The sequence below is a fragment of the Leuresthes tenuis genome, unplaced genomic scaffold (genome assembly GCF_036924035.1).
Source record: "Leuresthes tenuis unplaced genomic scaffold, fLeuTen1.0.hap1 SCAF_17, whole genome shotgun sequence".
NCBI classification, from domain to species: Eukaryota; Metazoa; Chordata; class Actinopteri; order Atheriniformes; family Atherinopsidae; genus Leuresthes; species Leuresthes tenuis.
This window is the reverse complement of record NW_027325371.1, coordinates 18,163,860-18,182,673: the sequence shown is the minus strand read 5'-3', so window position 1 is coordinate 18,182,673 and position 18,814 is coordinate 18,163,860. Positions and strand designations below refer to the sequence as shown.

At 41.6% G+C, this 18,814-nt stretch overlaps 1 protein-coding gene across 1 annotated transcript; it reads right to left on the bottom strand.

Annotated features, from left to right (window-relative positions):
* Positions 1-3,659: 3,659 nt before the first annotated feature.
* Positions 3,660-15,322, bottom strand: csf2rb (colony stimulating factor 2 receptor subunit beta). The gene is made up of 18 exons (XM_072369586.1): positions 14,919-15,322; positions 13,667-13,784; positions 13,403-13,578; positions 13,150-13,304; positions 12,835-12,979; positions 12,515-12,647; positions 12,261-12,415; positions 11,155-11,288; positions 8,833-9,016; positions 8,602-8,698; positions 7,870-7,936; positions 7,647-7,726; positions 7,278-7,440; positions 5,681-6,048; positions 5,249-5,477; positions 4,961-5,089; positions 3,962-4,058; positions 3,660-3,697 (listed from the first exon to the last, which is right to left on the bottom strand). The coding sequence occupies exons 1-18, from the start codon at positions 15,019-15,021 to the stop codon at positions 3,660-3,662; spliced, it is 2,571 nt and encodes an 856-aa protein (XP_072225687.1). The 5' UTR covers positions 15,022-15,322.
* Positions 15,323-18,814: the final 3,492 nt, after the last annotated feature.

Sequence of the window (18,814 nt, the reverse complement as noted above, 5' to 3'; positions counted from 1 at the left end):
ATGTTGTCTCTGTGTCCTGTTTTATCTCCGTTTGTGACCGCCGATTCGCTATTCTGTGTCCAATGATTCATAATCTGCCATGCATCTTAAGTTATTGAAAAAACACGGCTTGTATGTTCTATGTGCCAACTTATAACTGTTACTTATTGTTGTCTGTTTTATTATAAGATACGGTGGAGAGAGAAAAAAAAGAGAATGTTTGTGATAACTTTGCCAAATAATGCTATTTTCATATGGGTATAAGAAGCTAATGTGCTTAAATGGACTTTGTTTGTGTTTTTATTCCCTTCTCTGAAATGCAACAGAACAACGACAGTGAGGCAGGAATTAGGCGACGTTTAGCGTCTTCATTTAGCGTGTTAGCATGCTGAAATGAGCTAATCTGTTGCCTACGAAATAAACACACACACACACACACACACACTAAAAAACCCACAATTCATAGGAATGATATTAGTTTGTGAGATGTTCACACAGTGATGGCGTTTGGTGAAAAGTGAGTGGGTGGTGCAGCTCATCTGTATCCACCTGACAGCAACATGTGCCTTCAATGATATGAACAGAAGCTTGAGTGCATAGTTCACATACATAGTTCCTTGCTCCATATGTAAATACTGGGGTACATTAAAAAAAAGCCCTTAAAAATTCTATTTATTTTTCCTTCTAGTCCTCCACACGTGTAGTTTTGCACATTTGATTCCACTCACCCACACAGCTGAGACTAACATCTCCTTACATCTGAATCTAAAATACCTCTTAAGCAATGCGAAACATCCGCGAAAAAGAACCGTACTGAGTTGTTTTTTTTCACACAACGTGATTTTGATGCCTTCTGCATCAACATGGGACACCGGCGGCTCTCCAGAAAACCTCCCTCCTTAAAGTGCAACCCTTCCTTCCACCAGTGCTTAGCTGCAGTGATGCACGGTGAGGTTTGTTCAGTGTGACGAGAGGCAGAACCGAGGGAGGGAAAAGACACACGTGGGGTTGAAGGGGCTGTAGGTGAACTCTGGCACACACTCTCCGTGTAGTTTGTTTTTCACAATTACCCACTTGACTCTTGGCTGCAAAATCCCCCCAACTCAGCAACCAGCTGCACAGCTGTGCACGTGAGCGTTCGAGCCAAGAAGTCATTTGTTCTGCGTCTAAATGGAGTCATGCGAGGAACTAATTTAGAGCCCAATAAATCCTAATGCCCAGCTCTTTGTAATGCACAGACTGGATATAATATTCTTGTGTTTGGTTTAGAGAGAGCTGTCTTGCTCCTCACCCTCGCTCTATGTGACAACCTAAAGTCAGTGTGTACTCAGGTACTCGTGCAGCTGCCCCACAGTCAGACTCACACAGGCGTACTACTTCTAAACAGCAGACCAGCTCCAAATTCAGCATCGAGGTGGGATGCCTGTTCTTGTTGGGTATCCCTGCAGCTCCCCACCCCCTGCAGACTTCAAAGAAAAACAGTGAGTGGACGTGAGTTGAGTCTTGTTGACAGTGACAAACGCACACACACGCAGGCCTGCTTGGTCTCATTCAAACACAAACAGGAAGACATCCAGCATCAGCAGTGTGGGAGACTCTCCGAGCGAGATCAGAAGGGTTCAAGCTGACTGACTGATCTTAAAAGATGATATATGTTTTTGTAGGAAAGTAGGGTCAGAGCGATTTGGGAATCCAAGCAGAGACACTATGTTTGCAGGTGTGGTCAAAACAACTAAGACAGGCAAATAGAAAGCAGAAAGCCTCCAGTTTGTGCCATTTGGTGCGAACAGACACAGACGGATACCTCCTTGCTACCATAAACAGAACATCAGGGACGGTTTGGGTGTGTGAAAACGGGCGCTGAAACCAACGCTTAACATTTCAAACCAGCGGAGTATACCGTTTCAAACGTATGGTGAAAGAGGAACAATTTAAATACAACACTGACTGTTGCCAAAGGCCAACAAAAATTAAAACCCAAGAACAGCAGGATGACATTACAGCAATCTAAAAAAAACAGTATTTGTAATTGTCCAGGCTCCCTCGGAAGGCATTTCATTGCGGTAACTCTCTTTAGTTTAGGCCTGGATTCCCCCATGTACGTTCAGAGAGGAAGCAGGAGGCCTTTGAACAGGAGGTTACACAAGCATCTGTGTGGCGCCACGCACTCCCTACACCTTCCAGTGCTTTTATTTTCCTGTTTTTATGTTGGACACAGGACAGGGACAGGCTGTACACAGGTGAGCACACACACGCTTAAGCTGTTCTTTCCATCAAAACCCACTTTCGTCCTTGAGCCCGTCGTGTTTTTGATGAGTTTTTGTATGAGTCTGCTCGTCACTCACTCACAAATCAAGGAACACGTGCCCTCTGATGTGAATTTGAGAACAAAGACTTTGATAGAGTTTCGGGGAAACATCAAAACATGCTTCCCCTTGTCTGCCACTACCACAAATCAAGGCAAAATATACAAAGCACCTCAGAGGGCATCGTGACTCCAGTCGGCCTGTGTCAGAGTGCTCTTCAGTCTCATCAGACAGGGAGTTGTACCTTGCAGTGGACTCGAACTCAGGAAGCTGATATCAGCATGCCTGGAATTCCAGCATTGTGCTCTCTCTGCAGCCTCCTGCCCATTACCGCGCAGCACCTTCATGATATAAATGTGTTACATTTGCAGTATGCCGCACCGCAACCTCACGAATGCATGCTCATCACGCGCTGTAAGCATTTTACCCTCACACCTGCCTCCAGAAACTGACAGACCGTGGAAACTCTGCAACCCTGTTAGGCTGAACAGATGTGAAGATAAACAGAGCAATAAATTTAATAACACCATGAAGCTCTGTGTGTGTGTGTGTGTGTGTGTGTGTGTGTGTTATTCATGTTGTGGGGACTAAAATCTGTTTACACAGTCAAAAAGACAGACTCAGTAAATCATTGAACTTGAAGGATAAAGTAAGATTAAGTTCAAATTAGGCAAGTGATGATGAGTAAAATTAGAGTCAGTCTCTGGGACATGACTGGAAGTCAGTGCAATGTTCTCTTTGGTTAGTGATGACTAAGCAAAGAGAAGCAAGAGAAGGTTAGAATGGTGGCCTATAGCACGAAGGTCCTGGGTTTGAATCTGTTCTGTGTTGAGTGGGTTTTTCTCCTCTGGTTTTCTCCTTCCACAGTCCAAAAACATGCATGCCACAAAAACGGTCCTCGATAATGTAGATCAAGACAGGATTAAGTGGGTTGGATAATAGAAAGATAAATCACTCTGCAAGTAATGAGTTCATTTTGCTCGCGTGGGTGGATACTTGCCTCTATCAGAGAAAGTGACAGAAACAGAAGGTCTGACAGCTAAATACAGACGGTGCAAGCAATCATTTTAATGAACTAGGCAGTTCTTTTGTATAGGGGAATAAACCAACTGCACAAGCAAAAGTTGCTCGAGAAAGAGGGAATCAACGTTAAACCAGATGTTTTTGGTTCAAGGTGAAGAAAGGTATGAATTAGTGACAACACCAGAAGCAAAACTGCAAAAGAAATCAGGGCCTGTCAGTGTTGACAAAAGATTAATAATAGTAAAACAAAAATGGATTCAAGGTATCAAAAGTGACCGAAAGTTATATACACAAGTTAACTGGTCCTGATGAATCAGACAAAGTGTGCATGTGAGTGTGCTCTGGTAACAACTAAGCCTGGCCCAGTTCCAGGCAGGTCACGAGTGCATCTGCACAAAACCATTAAACTTTCAGACAAAACACAGAGGCTGCACCAATAACAAATACTTACTCACATGGTTTACACCCTTTCAAATGGGAGCACTATGGTTACAACCAATAACTAATAAAAACAAGAGGCACAGTGACGATTTGCTAAAAGGAAATCACGGCTGACCAGATCCACAGGGAAACAAGGTTTAGACAATGGGCAGCATCCATGACTGATGGGGAAAGCTGAGGCGAGGCCCAGTCACGGTACAGCTGCCAGGTACTTGGAGGCAGAGCCAGGAAGAAGGAGCCAATGGGCAACTGCACAGTTGCTTCTGCATTCTCAAGATCATGACGACAGTAACAACCATCACAGTAATGCTATGGGGGAGAAAAAAAAGACACTTGGCGGATCGTCTCGCAACTCAAACCAAAAAGTCAAAGTAAAAGTAAAGGCAAGAACAACATTTCTCAATAAAAAATTTATTTCCTTAAAAGCAATACAGAATCTTGGAAAATCTGGAGAACTCTCTGGATAACCCTTTATCGAAAACAAACTCAATGCTGTGGCCTAAATAATTACACAGACCAAAACCATTTTCAGAAATGTGGGTTAAAAGAAACATCACATATAAGAAAGATCTTCATATGCTGCTGCCTTTCTGGAACGGCCTTTCACTGCCCCCTTACCAGTTGTATTGGACGTGGGCAAACCTGTATGAATAAACTGTGGCTTGCAGTCAGACATACTATGTTTTTCTGGAGATCAAGCTCATTTAAAGGTCCTGTACATAGGAAGTCCTGACATCTAGTGGCACAAAGTGCAAACTGCAACCAACTGAAAACAAATGCAAATTAATTTATGATAGATTTCAATACACAGTTTGTGTCAAAATGTTGTCAGACAGATATAAAACCAGACAAATCATAATATGCATTAAATGCCTGTTAGCTACTGTAAAAAGTAAAGTATATTTTTCTAACAAAAAGCTTTAATATGGTTAAGTAAGTAAGTTTTACAGTATCCTGGCCTCTGTGGCTTCAGATATGGACTGAAAACCTGGACTGAAAAAGTGAAGAAACTCTAGGCTTATGCAACACGTCAATAGCAGCAAATAACATATTTAGACTTGATCACTCTGCATATATATATATATGTTCAGATATAGATAACACTTAGGCTATAACATTGACAACAAGGTTCTAAATCACACATCTTTGTGCAAACATGTGCACTGTACACGACTGCAGGGAGGATGGCAGTCAGCAAACGTAGACGGTACTCGCATCAAGTGTAGCTTAGAGAGTTCAGCTTTGTCAAACTTGGCTGTTACAGAAATAGGCAATTTGAGGAAGGAATGAAAAGGACTTTCAACACGATTCTTGAGAGTCTGTGGTTCCATGGGTACATCCTGTGTGAATTACAGTGCAAAAACATTCAGAGAAGTAAATCCTGTGTTACTGTCCTTTTTGAAAAAATAATCCAACCCATCACAAATCAATAGTCCTTACTTCTACACATGGTCACATGATACAGTTCCTGCTACAGTAGATGCAGACCCACGTTTTACCAAAAAAAACCCTGAAGAGTTGACAACGTAGTCACCAAAGACTGATGTTGAAATTGATTCGTTTCTAGAAACCACATCACCAGGAAATGATGGGGCAGGTTTGCGGTGACTGGCACAGCTGTTGCACACAACACGTTCATCTTCTTCTCTTTTATGCAGTGGAATGCAGACACCCGGGGCCTTCGAGTGCTCCTGATCAAAAATACCCAGCTCCAGTCGCGCAGCAAAGCTGTCCACACATCACCATGGGTGTTTTTCTCACTGAAGCAAAAGCAACTTGGAATAAAGTAGAGATCTTATGTAAAAGAAAAAAAAAGATTGACTCGTTGCATGTGCCGTCAAATCTTGCTCTGTTCTTTATGAAATGCTCTTCTGTTGCATGACTCTGGTTATTCTACTGCTGTTAATAAGGGTGTGGGGAGGTGGCAGTACCCTGAGGCCTCAATGGTGCTCATTTGAGGCCATGGGCTGAAGGTTTCTGAGGTGTACTCTGGAGGTTGATCCTGGATAGTGGACTCACTGGGGCTGGACTGATCTTCTGATTGAATGGGCCTCGATGTGGAATTTGGGCAGTCATGGTCCTGCTCAGCACTGTCGCACCATTGCGAGCTTGTGCTCTCATTGCTTTGAAATGTGAGATCCTGTGTGGACCTCAAGACAGCACGGCTCGGAAGCCATACATAACCCTCACCGTAAAGTGAAGCAGGTACAGGAACAGGAGACACAGATATATCGGACGAAGTTTCTTGGTATCTCTCCTCAGTCTGGACATTCACTGACCTGGGCGTTGATGGTGATACCTGTGAGATAGAAACAGTGCTGTTCAGTGAGCCAATTATCGGCTGCAAAGAGATTTTCGTATGTTTAGAATTGTTATGTCCCTATTTATGAAGATTTCATGTATTACATGCAAGTACTCTGCTAACACTGTCTCATTCAATTACAGAGTTAAAACAGAGATTATACACTTCCTACTGAAAAGGGATATTTCACTCTCCTTTCATGTGAAAAAAAGTTGCTTTTTTAAAAAACAAAACCAGTGACTTCCTGTATCTGCACCAAGTTAAGAAGTAGTTTGGCAAGCAGCCATCTAAATACAAAGTTTTACTGTTGTTTCAGACTTAAATGTTTTAGAGTTTGTTTTTCTCAACCACTCTCTTTAGCACAATGTCAAACTGTTCCTTTAACGTTGTCCATATATCATATCAAAATGTAGGATTTCAATATTTAACTAGATACTGAAAACAAAGGTTTAAAGTCCCACTTCATTGAATATTAAGTTTATAACCTTTTTAAAGTGTCAATTAGATGAGTCACAAGACATATTGTGAGCTAAATCAGCCACCAATACTACGCCCATGGATTTCAGCTTTGAATCTGCAGAGCACCACCTACAGTCTCAGAAAGATATGGTCAGACAAATTGTGTGGTTCACTAATAACATTGAAGGGGAAAAATCTTGGCAATTTATTTGGTGGGACTGTACAGGTATTTTGGATGAGATGTGAAGAACTGATTAAATGAGAAACAAACACAAGCTACGAGGAGAAGTTAGCTGGAGGCTAGCAAGGTCTACTTGCAGCTCCTTAGGCCGAGCAAGCAGGTACTAGCAGTTACTGCAGGGACTGAGCCCGCCAGATTAAGAAGGCGCCAAACCCAATGGGTCAGAGTTTGGGCCTAGGCCAAGTGAGCGGTTGCTTTTAGCCTTGCTCTCCTGGACTGAACAAGTGTTCAGTGGCTCAGTAGTGTTTTTTATAGGGCTCTGGGTTGCACTAGCTTCTCAATTGGTGGGTGGGGCTAGATTAGCATAATCATAGCATAATCATAGGTACTCATTTACTAAATGTTCTTCAAAATGTACAACTTTGAAGAACAGATGTATTTTTAGGGATTGAAGACAGTTGAAGAAAGACTTATAGCATACTGAACATTTGGGTGATTTAGATTAATAGTTGAATGACGTCTTCTTTGGTGATTCATATCAAACATGTGGATAACTGACTAATGATGCCAGCAGTGAGTAGCTGACCTGACAAAAGATGTACGGCCCACTGAAGCTCAGACATGACGTGTCATTACTGTCAACCTTCTCAACAGTGGAGGTCAGATTGTCACTTTTCCACCATTTCTCGTCCTGATCCAAATACTTTTTTTCAGTGCCCTTGGATGGCCACAGCAAAGCATCCGAGGAGCTGCGGGGGGACACATTAAGTAATTAATCCCTTCTCTTGTCATTCTCTTGAGACTGGTGACATTCAGTGCTACAGAATAGTTTATTCATGCATTATCTATCATAGATGCTACAGCTACAGAATACTTCTCATGACATTAACGGAAACATGTTTTGGTTCATGACCACAGTTCTATTTCTAGATGTGTCAGATGTGAAATATATTACCATGTAGATAAGCTGTCAAGGTGTTGCACTTTGCAATATGAAGTCTTCTCACTCTGCATCAGAGTTTGGCAGCTGGCAGACTGGATAAAAACAAAACATAATGCAAAAACTAAATGAAATGCACCTTTCAAAGAACAAGAAAGAAAGACACAGAGAAAGAAAGAAAGGAACAGTGTGTGAAAAAATAAGAAACTTCTCAGTCTTCAAAATAATACAATCTCACCTTGATCTCAGACAGGATCTTGCTTTTGCCTGGAGAAGGAACTGAGTCCACCCACAGCATAACCTTCCTAATTGATTAGAAAAAATGTAGAGACTTTTGTTTAAAATGAAAAAAATTCCACACTAAAAAGGGGAAATCTACTGATTTAAAGCAACTGTGAGTAACAATCATCGCTATCTAGGTCTATCTAGGCCAGAATTACAAACGCTGTGCACATACAAAATGGTAACTCACGCCAGATGTCACAACTACTACAGGATGTATGAAAATGAATGTGGCTTGAGGAAATGTGGGTACTGAAATGGTCCCTATACTCTGACAGTTGTTAGTGCCAAATTACAAACTGTTGTCTCCCCACGACATAATACTTCAGTTACTGTGCTATTTGATACATCTTAACTGGGTAAGGAGCTACACTATCAACTATATAATTTAGGAGCATTGAGTTTAACATCGGAAAGGCCAGAACAGATCTGCTTTGTGATTTAGTAAAGATCTTCCAGCTGTCCAGCTGGTAATAACAATTATTCTAACAAGGCAACTAAAAACAGTTCTGAATACTATCATCTTTTTTTTTTAATCACTGATTGTTACATACTGTAACTTTAGGTTTTTTTATTGTGAAGGCTGAAGTACTCTTAAACAGGATCTTTAATTATGACCTTTAACTGTGGCCAGAATGTGTTCAGATTGTCTCATGTTTGAATACACAAACATATGTAAATAAAGTACCTCTGACAAGCTGGAATAGTGCAGTACAGTGTCAGGAAGATTGTGACCACAAACACAGTGATGAGGACGTAGATCATGCTGGGGAAAGACCAAATGGCTGTGGGAGACAGAGACCGGAATGAATAGGTATATGAAAAGCAGTCATAATATTCATTCCTGATTTGTTCAGCAACATCCCTTATTCAATGCTTGACATCATATGTACTGAGTGCACTCTAGAGCTGTTGACACCTTTGTTTGAGGTCCACTTGACGGGATCAGTCCATTCTGAGGGAATTCCTTCAAAGCGGGAGCCGTGTCCGGGGACGACCAGTGACCTAACTTTGACCTGGTACTCCTGGAGCGGGGACAGGGATGTTCCCAGGATGGTCGCCCATGTGGAAGCCTCTGAAATGTTCAGCATCACAGCAGATCCCTAATGACAGAAGAAATATACAGCCAATCAACATTTGAGTCTGTTTTCAAGCCATAAATGTTTGAATAGGTTTAATGAGCAACTTTACTCTAATTGAGACTTTTATATTTACATTGAACTGGGTAATATTTCATTATTTCTGAAAATGGAAACGGCATAAAGAATCAGTTACAGTTATTAGTCACAAGTAACTAGAAGAAAAGTATTTACTGCTGTGGGCCTGCAAACCAGACGTATGCTCATAAGCAACATCTTGGTGCAAACACTGAAGGACCTTGCAGAAAGCCTCAGTGTTGCATTTCAAAATCAGTTTCTATAGTCAGCTGGCCGTATTCCTGGTCCTCCTAAAATCCACAACCATCTGCTTTGTCTTGTTTACAGTCGAGATTAGGTGACTGTTCCCACGCCATGCCACAAAGTGTCAACCAGTTTCCTGCAATCAGCCTCTTGTCCATCACTGTTACACCCGACAACTGCTGATTCATATATCTGTATATCTGGAGATGACAGTACTCTGAGTTGTAGCGCCAGTCTGAGGAGTAGAGCGTGAAGAGAAACAGTCAGAGTACATTCCCCTGTGCTTCTCAGACACACAGAATCCCACACAAGCTTTCTGGAACCTGGGGCTGACATCATCTGGACCTGCAACCTTGTTGCGGTTCAGCTTCTTCACCTGATTGCTGGAGTCAGGCTGGAGGGGAAGGCAGAGGAAGGTCTCAGTTTGTTCTGATGTCAGAGGAGATATTGCTGAGGCTGTAGGAGGTTCAAGATGACACTGTGTGACAGGAAAGCTGTGGGTCCACGGAGGGTGTAAAGTCATTGGGTTGCTTATTATTGAGGAAGCACCTCCCTGTCCTATTGCATTAATGTCATTGTCATGTTGGTCACAGAGTATTTTCCAGTCTTAAGCCTCAAAGCACCCATTTAGAAAACCTCCTCAAAGTCCTTTTGATTGCGGGCTACTGCTGAACAATGGGTGTGTAAGTTGAGGTGAGGCGTGCCATATCATGGTCTAATTTTTCGAATGGAGGAAGAGCAGAGGAGCTGTATGCATCTCCTATGTTATCATTGAATATATACAACTTTTTTATCTTCTCTGTTGGAGCAGATGACATACTGCGGGAAAGTTCAAAGTGTAAGTGGGCTGTGGTTGAAATCTCCAGTAAACCCCACGAAAATGTAGCAACAACTGAGTTGATTATATCAACATTGTCAGCAGCTGTGCAGGTAAGATACTAGAATGCAATAATATGAATGGAAGTGCAATCTCGTGGGCAAGCACACTCTCTCTCTCTCACAGTGACATGTACAGTGCTAATATTGTCTGAAATCTGAGTTGTTGAGTTTGGTGAATGTTTCTGCAGCCAAGTCTCGATGAAACCCATAAGACTGTACTACTGTATTACTTCTTTCGGTCAGCACACACGTGCCTTTAAGCGTGACGGTGCTGCTGTCAGTGTTGCTTCTTTTGTTCCTTCACAACAGAGTCAGTACAGGTTCTTCCAGACAGAGGCTTGAATCTCATTGCTCAATGTTTGCGAGACTAGTCACGTGAAACTAGTCTTTTGAGATTACATCTGCTTATGCAGATGATGCCAAAAATTGCATATAATAAAAATCGATTCAAGGATTTTATGAATCACTGCTGGATTTTTCCAATAAAAGTCGATTAGAGTTTTTTAATCCAGCCCTACTAAGTATCTCACATTCCCAATGAGGATCAAGGGAAGACCTGGTTTAAACCTCGCCACCTATTTCACCATCTTGCTCCTGGCAGACTACATGCTGTTTCTTCTTCAATTCATGTTTTTCTGGGCTGTAGTTGGCTTTTAGCAAGCTCAGTCAGTTGCTCCCATTTGCAAGTAACTCTTCAGCATGGAAACTCATCATAAAAGATGTTAAAAAGTGTCAGAAGTATGGAGAGGAAATCGGTAAAGCTGCACAACTTCTATAGCAGTGCAGAGAAATCTCTCAGAACCATGTCACAGTGGAAAGTCTCAGCAAAACACAAAATATACATAACATGATTGAAATTCAAAGATTTTAAATTACCATATAAATCAAATGTTTCATATGGAAGAGCTGCATTGCTGGCATGCACCTACAGAGGAAAAAACAAAGATCTATAGGTTTCTTACTTCATCTTCTGTCCTGTAATAATAGACCTGATAAGACAGTCTGAGTATGGAAGCTGGTTCAATGCTGGTCCATTCCACCATCCAGTTGTTGTGTTTCTCCTTCACTTTTACCTGCTGTGGAGGGTTGGGGCGAACTGTGCAATCAGAAATAAGTTTGCAGTATCAGTAATAACAGAAAGCTGAATTCATATTATTGTTGCTATATTAAAAAAAAAAATTACATTAGAAAAATCTCTGAAAGCATTACAAATTATGTTCTATGCTCTACATTGTGAAGTATGCAGACTTAAATGGGTGCAGAAGTAACAATGATGTTGTACAGTCATTTAAAAAAAGAAAGCACGCCCTCTTTCAAGTGTGAGGTTTTACATATCACGGCCTAACAGACAGCATTTCAAAAAGAGTGGGCCCAATGTGAGAGACTGATAAGATCACACAGAAAACGATAACTTAAGTGCTGCTTAAGGTGGGTCGACAAGCTAAATAAAAACAGTGACAGAGTAATACGTCATGTTGTACATCTGCGGTTATTCATGCCTGATTTTTTCATTTTACCTGATAAGGACCAGAAGATATTCTTTTAAAAACTATGTCCTAACACGGTAAACCTTAGAAACTAAAGATGGTGTACGGTACTTTCTTTTTCACGTGACCCCATGTCTGAGAACAGTTTCAAAGATGTTGATGCAAAACATTATGTGTAATAAATAACAAAACAAAGTTTTATGATCAAGTATAATTTATGTTATGACACAGTTAAACATTTAATTCACCGAGGACTTTGGGTGTAATGACTAAGAACTGTCAGCAGGGTTCAATGTTTAACAAGTGGTCATGTTTCAAAGCCTAAAAGCAGCAAGGCTTGTAAACAGTACAGCATACACACTGTATAACACGAGGCTTCACCTTAAAATGAATGCTAAAGTACATGCCATGTACTAAGTTAACCACTGTTTGTCCCTTAGCTCAGCTGCATCACCCCCCTGAGTGTTTTAATTCAGATGGTTGCGCTCTCTTTGCTCTTTTCTCACAGCGGCAGCCCCCTCACCCCCACGCCTTCTCATTCACTCTTCTAACACCATGTCTTCTCTTTCATGTCTACTCACTGTGTTGGTGGGCTTTAAAAGTCTTGGCATTGTGTGTCGGTAGGAGCTCCAGCTGCAGATCTTCAGGGTCTTCGGCAGTCAGCGCGCAGCTGTACCGCACCGCTGTCCCTGTCAGGCCCAAACTAACTGTTTGGTTCAAGCAGCATCTCGCAGACCTAAAGGGTAGATGGTGAGATCAGTGAATGAATAACAACTAGCTGGATGCATTTTTCAGCTCCAAAGGCGAGGCATTGCAAGCTTTATGCTGAACTCACGGTGTAGTCTGCTTGTGTCGACAGGCCAGCTGGTAGGAAATAATGTTAGCCAGCTCTGTGTTAACCTCCCAGCTACACATCACTTCCCTCTCTCCTTCCAGTATGCAATGCAAAGTGGGAACCTGTCCAAAGTCTGAGGCCAGAGGAGGAGAAAGAGGAAGAAAGTCAACAAGAACAGCTGCTGAGCCCCAGAGTCATTCCCGACTCCCATAAAACCAGACAGGCGGAGAAGATTAGAAATGTTTAGACAATTAGATAGTGCAGTAAGATCATTTCAACATATTGCCTATTTTTAAGGAGAACTGTTTTCTTGGACCTACCATCTTTAGTCTGCCAAATCACCACAGGACTCCAGTCACTCCACTGGCCCATGCTGGCCTGGGCCCTCACCCTGGCTTCATACCTGTGACCTGGAAGCAACAATCGCCTCTCAAGTGTCACACTGGTGGTTGTGACATTCTCAACCTGCAGAGAAAGTGAAGCATGTTGTCAGTCCTGGCTGACGGCATGCAATCCAACTTAAAAAATGTGTGGAGTAGGACATTTTTTTATCTTTATTGACACAGACGAGTGACACCGAAATTCAAAATTCAAAATCTGCTATGCGGAGCAGAGGGAATATGTTTGTGGCTTACTGTCCAGAAGTCCTGAGCCTGTGTCCTGTAGCCAAGCTGATACGTGAGGTCTTTGTTCAGGGAGGAGGAAGGAGGGTACGGGCTGGACCATTGCAGTCTTTGGCCTCCATCACCTGCCTCGAATGAGGACAGATTCACGGGTGGGCGCGCTCTCACTGTGCAAAACAAACACCAAAACAACAGCAAGTTGATTTTGACTCCAAAGAATAAAGCCACAGCGGAGGTAAGAGTTAAGGTTAACAGTTAAACTCACAGTGCTGAGACAGAGCCGCAGACTGGTGTGGGACAGATGAGCACACGGTCATCGTGTTGTTGTCAAGGAAGAAGACGGTGTGATGGATGGCGATGGCAAATAACTTAGTTTCATATCTGCAGTGGACACTTTCGGGCTCAGCTGCATTTGCGGCATCAAGGGGCACGCACAGCTCACTGGGAGGACACGGTAACAGAGCTGTTAGGTGGAGAACTTACTCCTATTTTCTGCCCGTCCTTCTCCTGTCCACTCTGCTCTGTTTACCTGCTCTTCTTTGTCTTGAACCAGAGCTGCAGTGCTGCGCTGCTGTGTCTCTTCCATTTGCAGTGCACATGGGTCGCGTAGTCATTATAGCACTGTAGGGATTCCAGCAAAGACGACGCTGGGTAGAGAGAGAGAATTTATCAACTACTTTTCTAAACTCTTCCTGGTTATTGCTTTGTGAGGGATAAATACTTACAAAATATGAAAGTACTCAGTTATACATGTAGGTTACAGTACAGTAATGTGCAAAAGTCTTGATCCACCCCTAATTTCTTTATATGGTAGCAGGAAATATAGGAAAGCAAATTTAAATGGAAATACATGAATATAAAGCAAAAACAGAGTTTATATAATGTAAAAGAGCTTGGAAGTCAGTGGTTGGTATAAACTCCTTTATTCTTCAACACAGCCTGAACACACTTAGACAGGCTTTCTTGTCATTTCTTTAAGTCATCTTCAAATAATTCTCCAGGCTTCTTAAAGGACATTCCAAACCTCTTCGTTGGTATTGAGATGATCCCACCCTGCTTCAATAATGTTGAGGTCCAGGCTCCAGGGAGGATTGCTCCCTTCATAAGGCCCGATGCAGCTGATTCAGTCCACTTCTTCTCACATTTGTTTTTCTGTATTCCACTTGTTCACTTTCCTCAAATCTTTAAAGGGCATGCAGCAAACCGTACTGAGATATACTCAGTATAGGTAGTTTTTTGTTTTTTTTCGTTGATGCAACTTCTTGGTTTTTATGCTTAAATGATTCACTGGTCAGGGTTCAGTAGCTTCACGAGAAAAAAAAAAATTCCTCTGAAAATCACCATCAGGTACAGAGACCGGACTGAAATTGAGTGACAAAGCAGCCAATGTCCAAAGAGAAAACCTTGAAAGACCTTCAGAAAGCCTGGAAAACTATTGTCCAAGAGAACTTTAAAAGATTACAAGAAAGTCTGGCTGCGGGGTGGATCAAGATTTTTTCAAAATACTGTACTAATTATTAGAATTTTCTACGATCACATCAGCACATAACAGAATTTTTTTTTGACACAGACGTGAACATGTGTGAACAGCACCTCACAATTTCTTTGCGTTAAAAACGAATATTTGCAAAACATGCAAAAGAACTTGTAACTACTGTGTAAGATCGGCTAAATAATAAAAGAACAGACACCCCGCTGACTGTAATGATCCCTCACCTTACTTTGAACGAACAGGTATGGATTCATGTCTTTTTGAAGGAATGTGCCGGCTGAATACTCACCAGTTTGCGAGCTGCTGCGTTCCTGGAAGCCGCAATGATCCAGACCAGAGAAGAGAGCCATGGTAGGGAGAACTGACCAAAGCAGTGCCCAGAAGAGAGCCATCACTCCTGCAAGCGGTGAGGGCAAAGAGCCTCTTTTGTTTATGAGTAGGTCTCAGGAATCTCGCTCAGCTGTGTATCTCTACATCATCAAGCGGTCTGTATATCAGATTGGAGGCTGGTTTTATGTGTAGAAAGAGTGCATGTGTTTAAGAGCGGAAGACTGAGACAGAAACAGCTCATTTACTAGAAATTATGAAGGAATGAGTCATGGCCGCACCACCATTATTCTTCCGCTTTGAGTGTATGTCTGTTGTGGGATGTCACCACATGCATGCCTTCCTTCCTCTTATCTCTATCTCTCACATGTGACAGATAAAAAAAAGCCCACTCTGGGGAGCACACGCATCACAATGAAATAAAAAGAACTGCAATGCCTGCATCAGAGCAGAAGCTGTAGACTTTGGTGCATGAGAAGGGTGAACTAATGCTCAAACAGGTAACTTCAGACAAAACAGGAAGTCGCAAGCAGCTTCAACCACCCACGGTGCAATTACAGAATAATTCCATTTAGACGGAGTTTAATGAATCACAAAAACAAATCTTATATGTGTTCTTTTTTTAAAATCATAGAATATTTATTGTTTACCCAGTTATAAATGTCTAGTGTGTCCTTTTTTTCCGTCTAAAAAGAATGCATCCACATATGACCCAAACAAATACATTTCTACCCCACAATTCACAGAAATTCTTCTGAATCGTTGTTCGGTTTCTGCTATGCCTCACACTTCTGTGTTTCTTTTGTCACTTGCTGATCTATTTTCATTTCTCCATCCCATTTCCCCCGAATCACTTCGGCTCGCCGAAGATGTCTGTAAAACTTATCAAACATCCAACAAATCAGTGCAGACAAAGTCAGTCGTAAAATGCACACGGCTAAACCGTTCTTGTTTAGATTTCATAGAATCCTTTTGAAAAGTCTTTGAAGACATTCGAATCGGGTTGCAAATACGCCATTACAAAAAATAAGCAACGGCACAAAGAGATGACATCGTTTGAGATAAAAGAGGAAAATGATGCAAAGCTGTCCTAATCTAAGCACAGCGGGGTAGAGAAAGGGGATTTTGATAATCGCCTGGGCGTGAAGTCTGCCTCAGAAGCAGGTTGGGGAAACCCCATCAAGAAAATGTGGGAATCCAGCCCCAACTCAAAACTAAATGAGCATGTCAACCATCAGCCAGGTAGAGATTAAAAAACATGTTTCTGTTTGTGGTTGCAGTATTCATAAAGCATCAGAAACAATGTCAGTATGCTCTTATTCAGTTAGATGGTTGTCAAAGTGGGATGTGAGCCAGTTTCAGGGACAGCTCAGAGGACGGAAGTGAATAATTATTGTTTTAGTTATAGACTTGGTTATCAAAAGGACATAAAAAAGAATAGCCTAAGTCTGTGAGATTTAGTTGAAGGCACAGATCATAGATATATTATTATTGGAGGATTTTTTCCAGTTTTTTACAAACAACACACACACAAAACAGTCAAAACAACCACCAAGGAACCCACAATACCACAGATAACACAATACCACAAAACAGCTACAAAGACTCAAAGCAACCACGAAGGCTCACAAAACAACCAAAGAGGTGCCTAAACGGGGAAACAAAGATGGGCAAAAGCACCACAGTGAAACACTAAATGATAACAAAAGGCTCCTAACAACCACAGGGGTACTTCAGGTGAATATGAAGAGACAAGACAATTCAAATGAGAATTAAACAACCAAAAAGATATGCAAAGCAACCAGAGTGCCACGTAAAGCAGCCATTAGGGCGGTAAAAAAATAATTCAAATAAGTGACTCAAAACGACAGCTTTCAATGAGTTAGGAACTAATAGATAAATGCCTTTGTCCAGTCCTGTTTTTAAAGTGTATTCTGAACAAGTCAACCAGCAATATTTGACTTTGGCTTACTTAATCCGTGTGTATGAGATCAAATGAAATTATGTTGAGCTTCTCATTAACACTGAGCTAAACTGAGGAGGGGATTTTATTCCCAGTGTTCTCCTTGGGGGGCAGCGCCTACAGTCATTTCTTTTGCATTGCCCCCCCCCTCCTTCACATGGATAGTTGCTTCATGCGTCATAGGGAGTACTGATTATGAAAACTGACCGTGATTCATAACTCTCTGGAATGACACCACAAGGAGGAATTTTATGTCACCGTCAATGTTCTGATACGAAGTGACCATCAGCTTTAATGAGGACAAACAGCCTTTTCATAGCAAACAGAAAACAAACAGCTGGCTCTATAGGGATATACAGAACACACAGTAGCTGTATAGATATCATAAGCAAGTGACTTAAAGCAGTGTAATGAAATGGTATCTGTATCAGCCATGAATACAAATCTCCCACTTACCGGTTCTATGTTGGTAAATACTGCTTTTCTTTTATCCGCCTGTCACCACGGCTTCCTTCTTGTGAAAGAGCTGGCTCCTTCTGAACACTGACAAGAGCGCTATGGGAGTTTTTCGTGTGATGGTTCAGTTTCCTCTTTTTGTCCGCAGCGGCTCCTGATGTCATTTTTATTTTAATGCACACTCAGCTGGTTTATATTGCTTGTTTCACAATGCCTACTGCGAAAGTCTGATTCCAAAAAAAGGCAGTTCATGGAACATGTCACAGACACATGTGGGGATGTATTTCGTGGCCAGGTGGGAGTTTGTAAAATTAGGGAATGCTTTGCTGTGTAATTCTGGCTGACGGTGCACAAGAAATACACGCTCAAAAAGTAACCAAGGGATAGTCTGCATAAAGAAATATGCTGAAAGACAACTGTAGCCTGTGTATTGTGCTTTGATGACACGCTCTGCTCAAGGTTTTCAAGTAAAATGCAAGAAATATCAGCCAACCACGTACTTTGTGATAAAGGCAAAGTTACATATTTCCTTTATGTGGCTCGTCCACATGCAACTTACCATGCACTGTGGCTGACTGTATAGCATTGTGCATAGCTATATTTAGCTGCTCTACCTAAACTGATATTTCAGATATTTGACATCTTCCTACATGTGACTTTAAACAGGCCTAACCTCCCTGCCGTGACAATGGGTGGGTGTAAAAAAGATGTGTCCAAAGTGCTTTCAGTCAGTGTTGAAACATGTGGTACACCTACATCTTTCTAGGAGGCAGTTTCACATCTTCTTGGTGGTGAAATGAGCAATTCTGTAATGCAGCACAAATAACTAAGGATTAAACATCGAACAGCAGAAAATGTCATTTTTAACATCAGTAACTGAGAAAACGCATCAGCTACAAATCATGCATCCAAAAAAGCTTCCGCGGAGATGCTGAGTCTGTCAGATGTAGAGATGTGCAGGCTTAAGGTTCACCCTTCTGTGAAAGACCACGCAGGCAAACATTCTCACAGTTCAACACGCGATAACGCTACTCAACATGTAATCATGATAAGAGAATGCAAACAATGTCACGGTGTCAATCAGGGTGGTTGAATGTATGTGTATTCACGAGAAACAACCTCAAAACCAGGACAGAATGAAATGAAATTCTGAAGTTGATAGTTGTCTTATAGTGGAAAAACCTGCATGAAAATGGAAATGATATAAGTCTAAAATGCAAACAGACAGCGTTTCATCCCAGCCGAGAGGTGAAGCTTCCTTCTTTGGGCGAGCACATACTGGGGTAAAGTGGAACCATCTGCTATGCAATATTATTGAACATGTATATATATATATATATATATATATATTTAATATTCTTTAAAACAGGCAAAAACTGTTCTCATCTTATGATGAAAGACAATTTACCATAAACAAACAAAACAAAACAATAAAAATT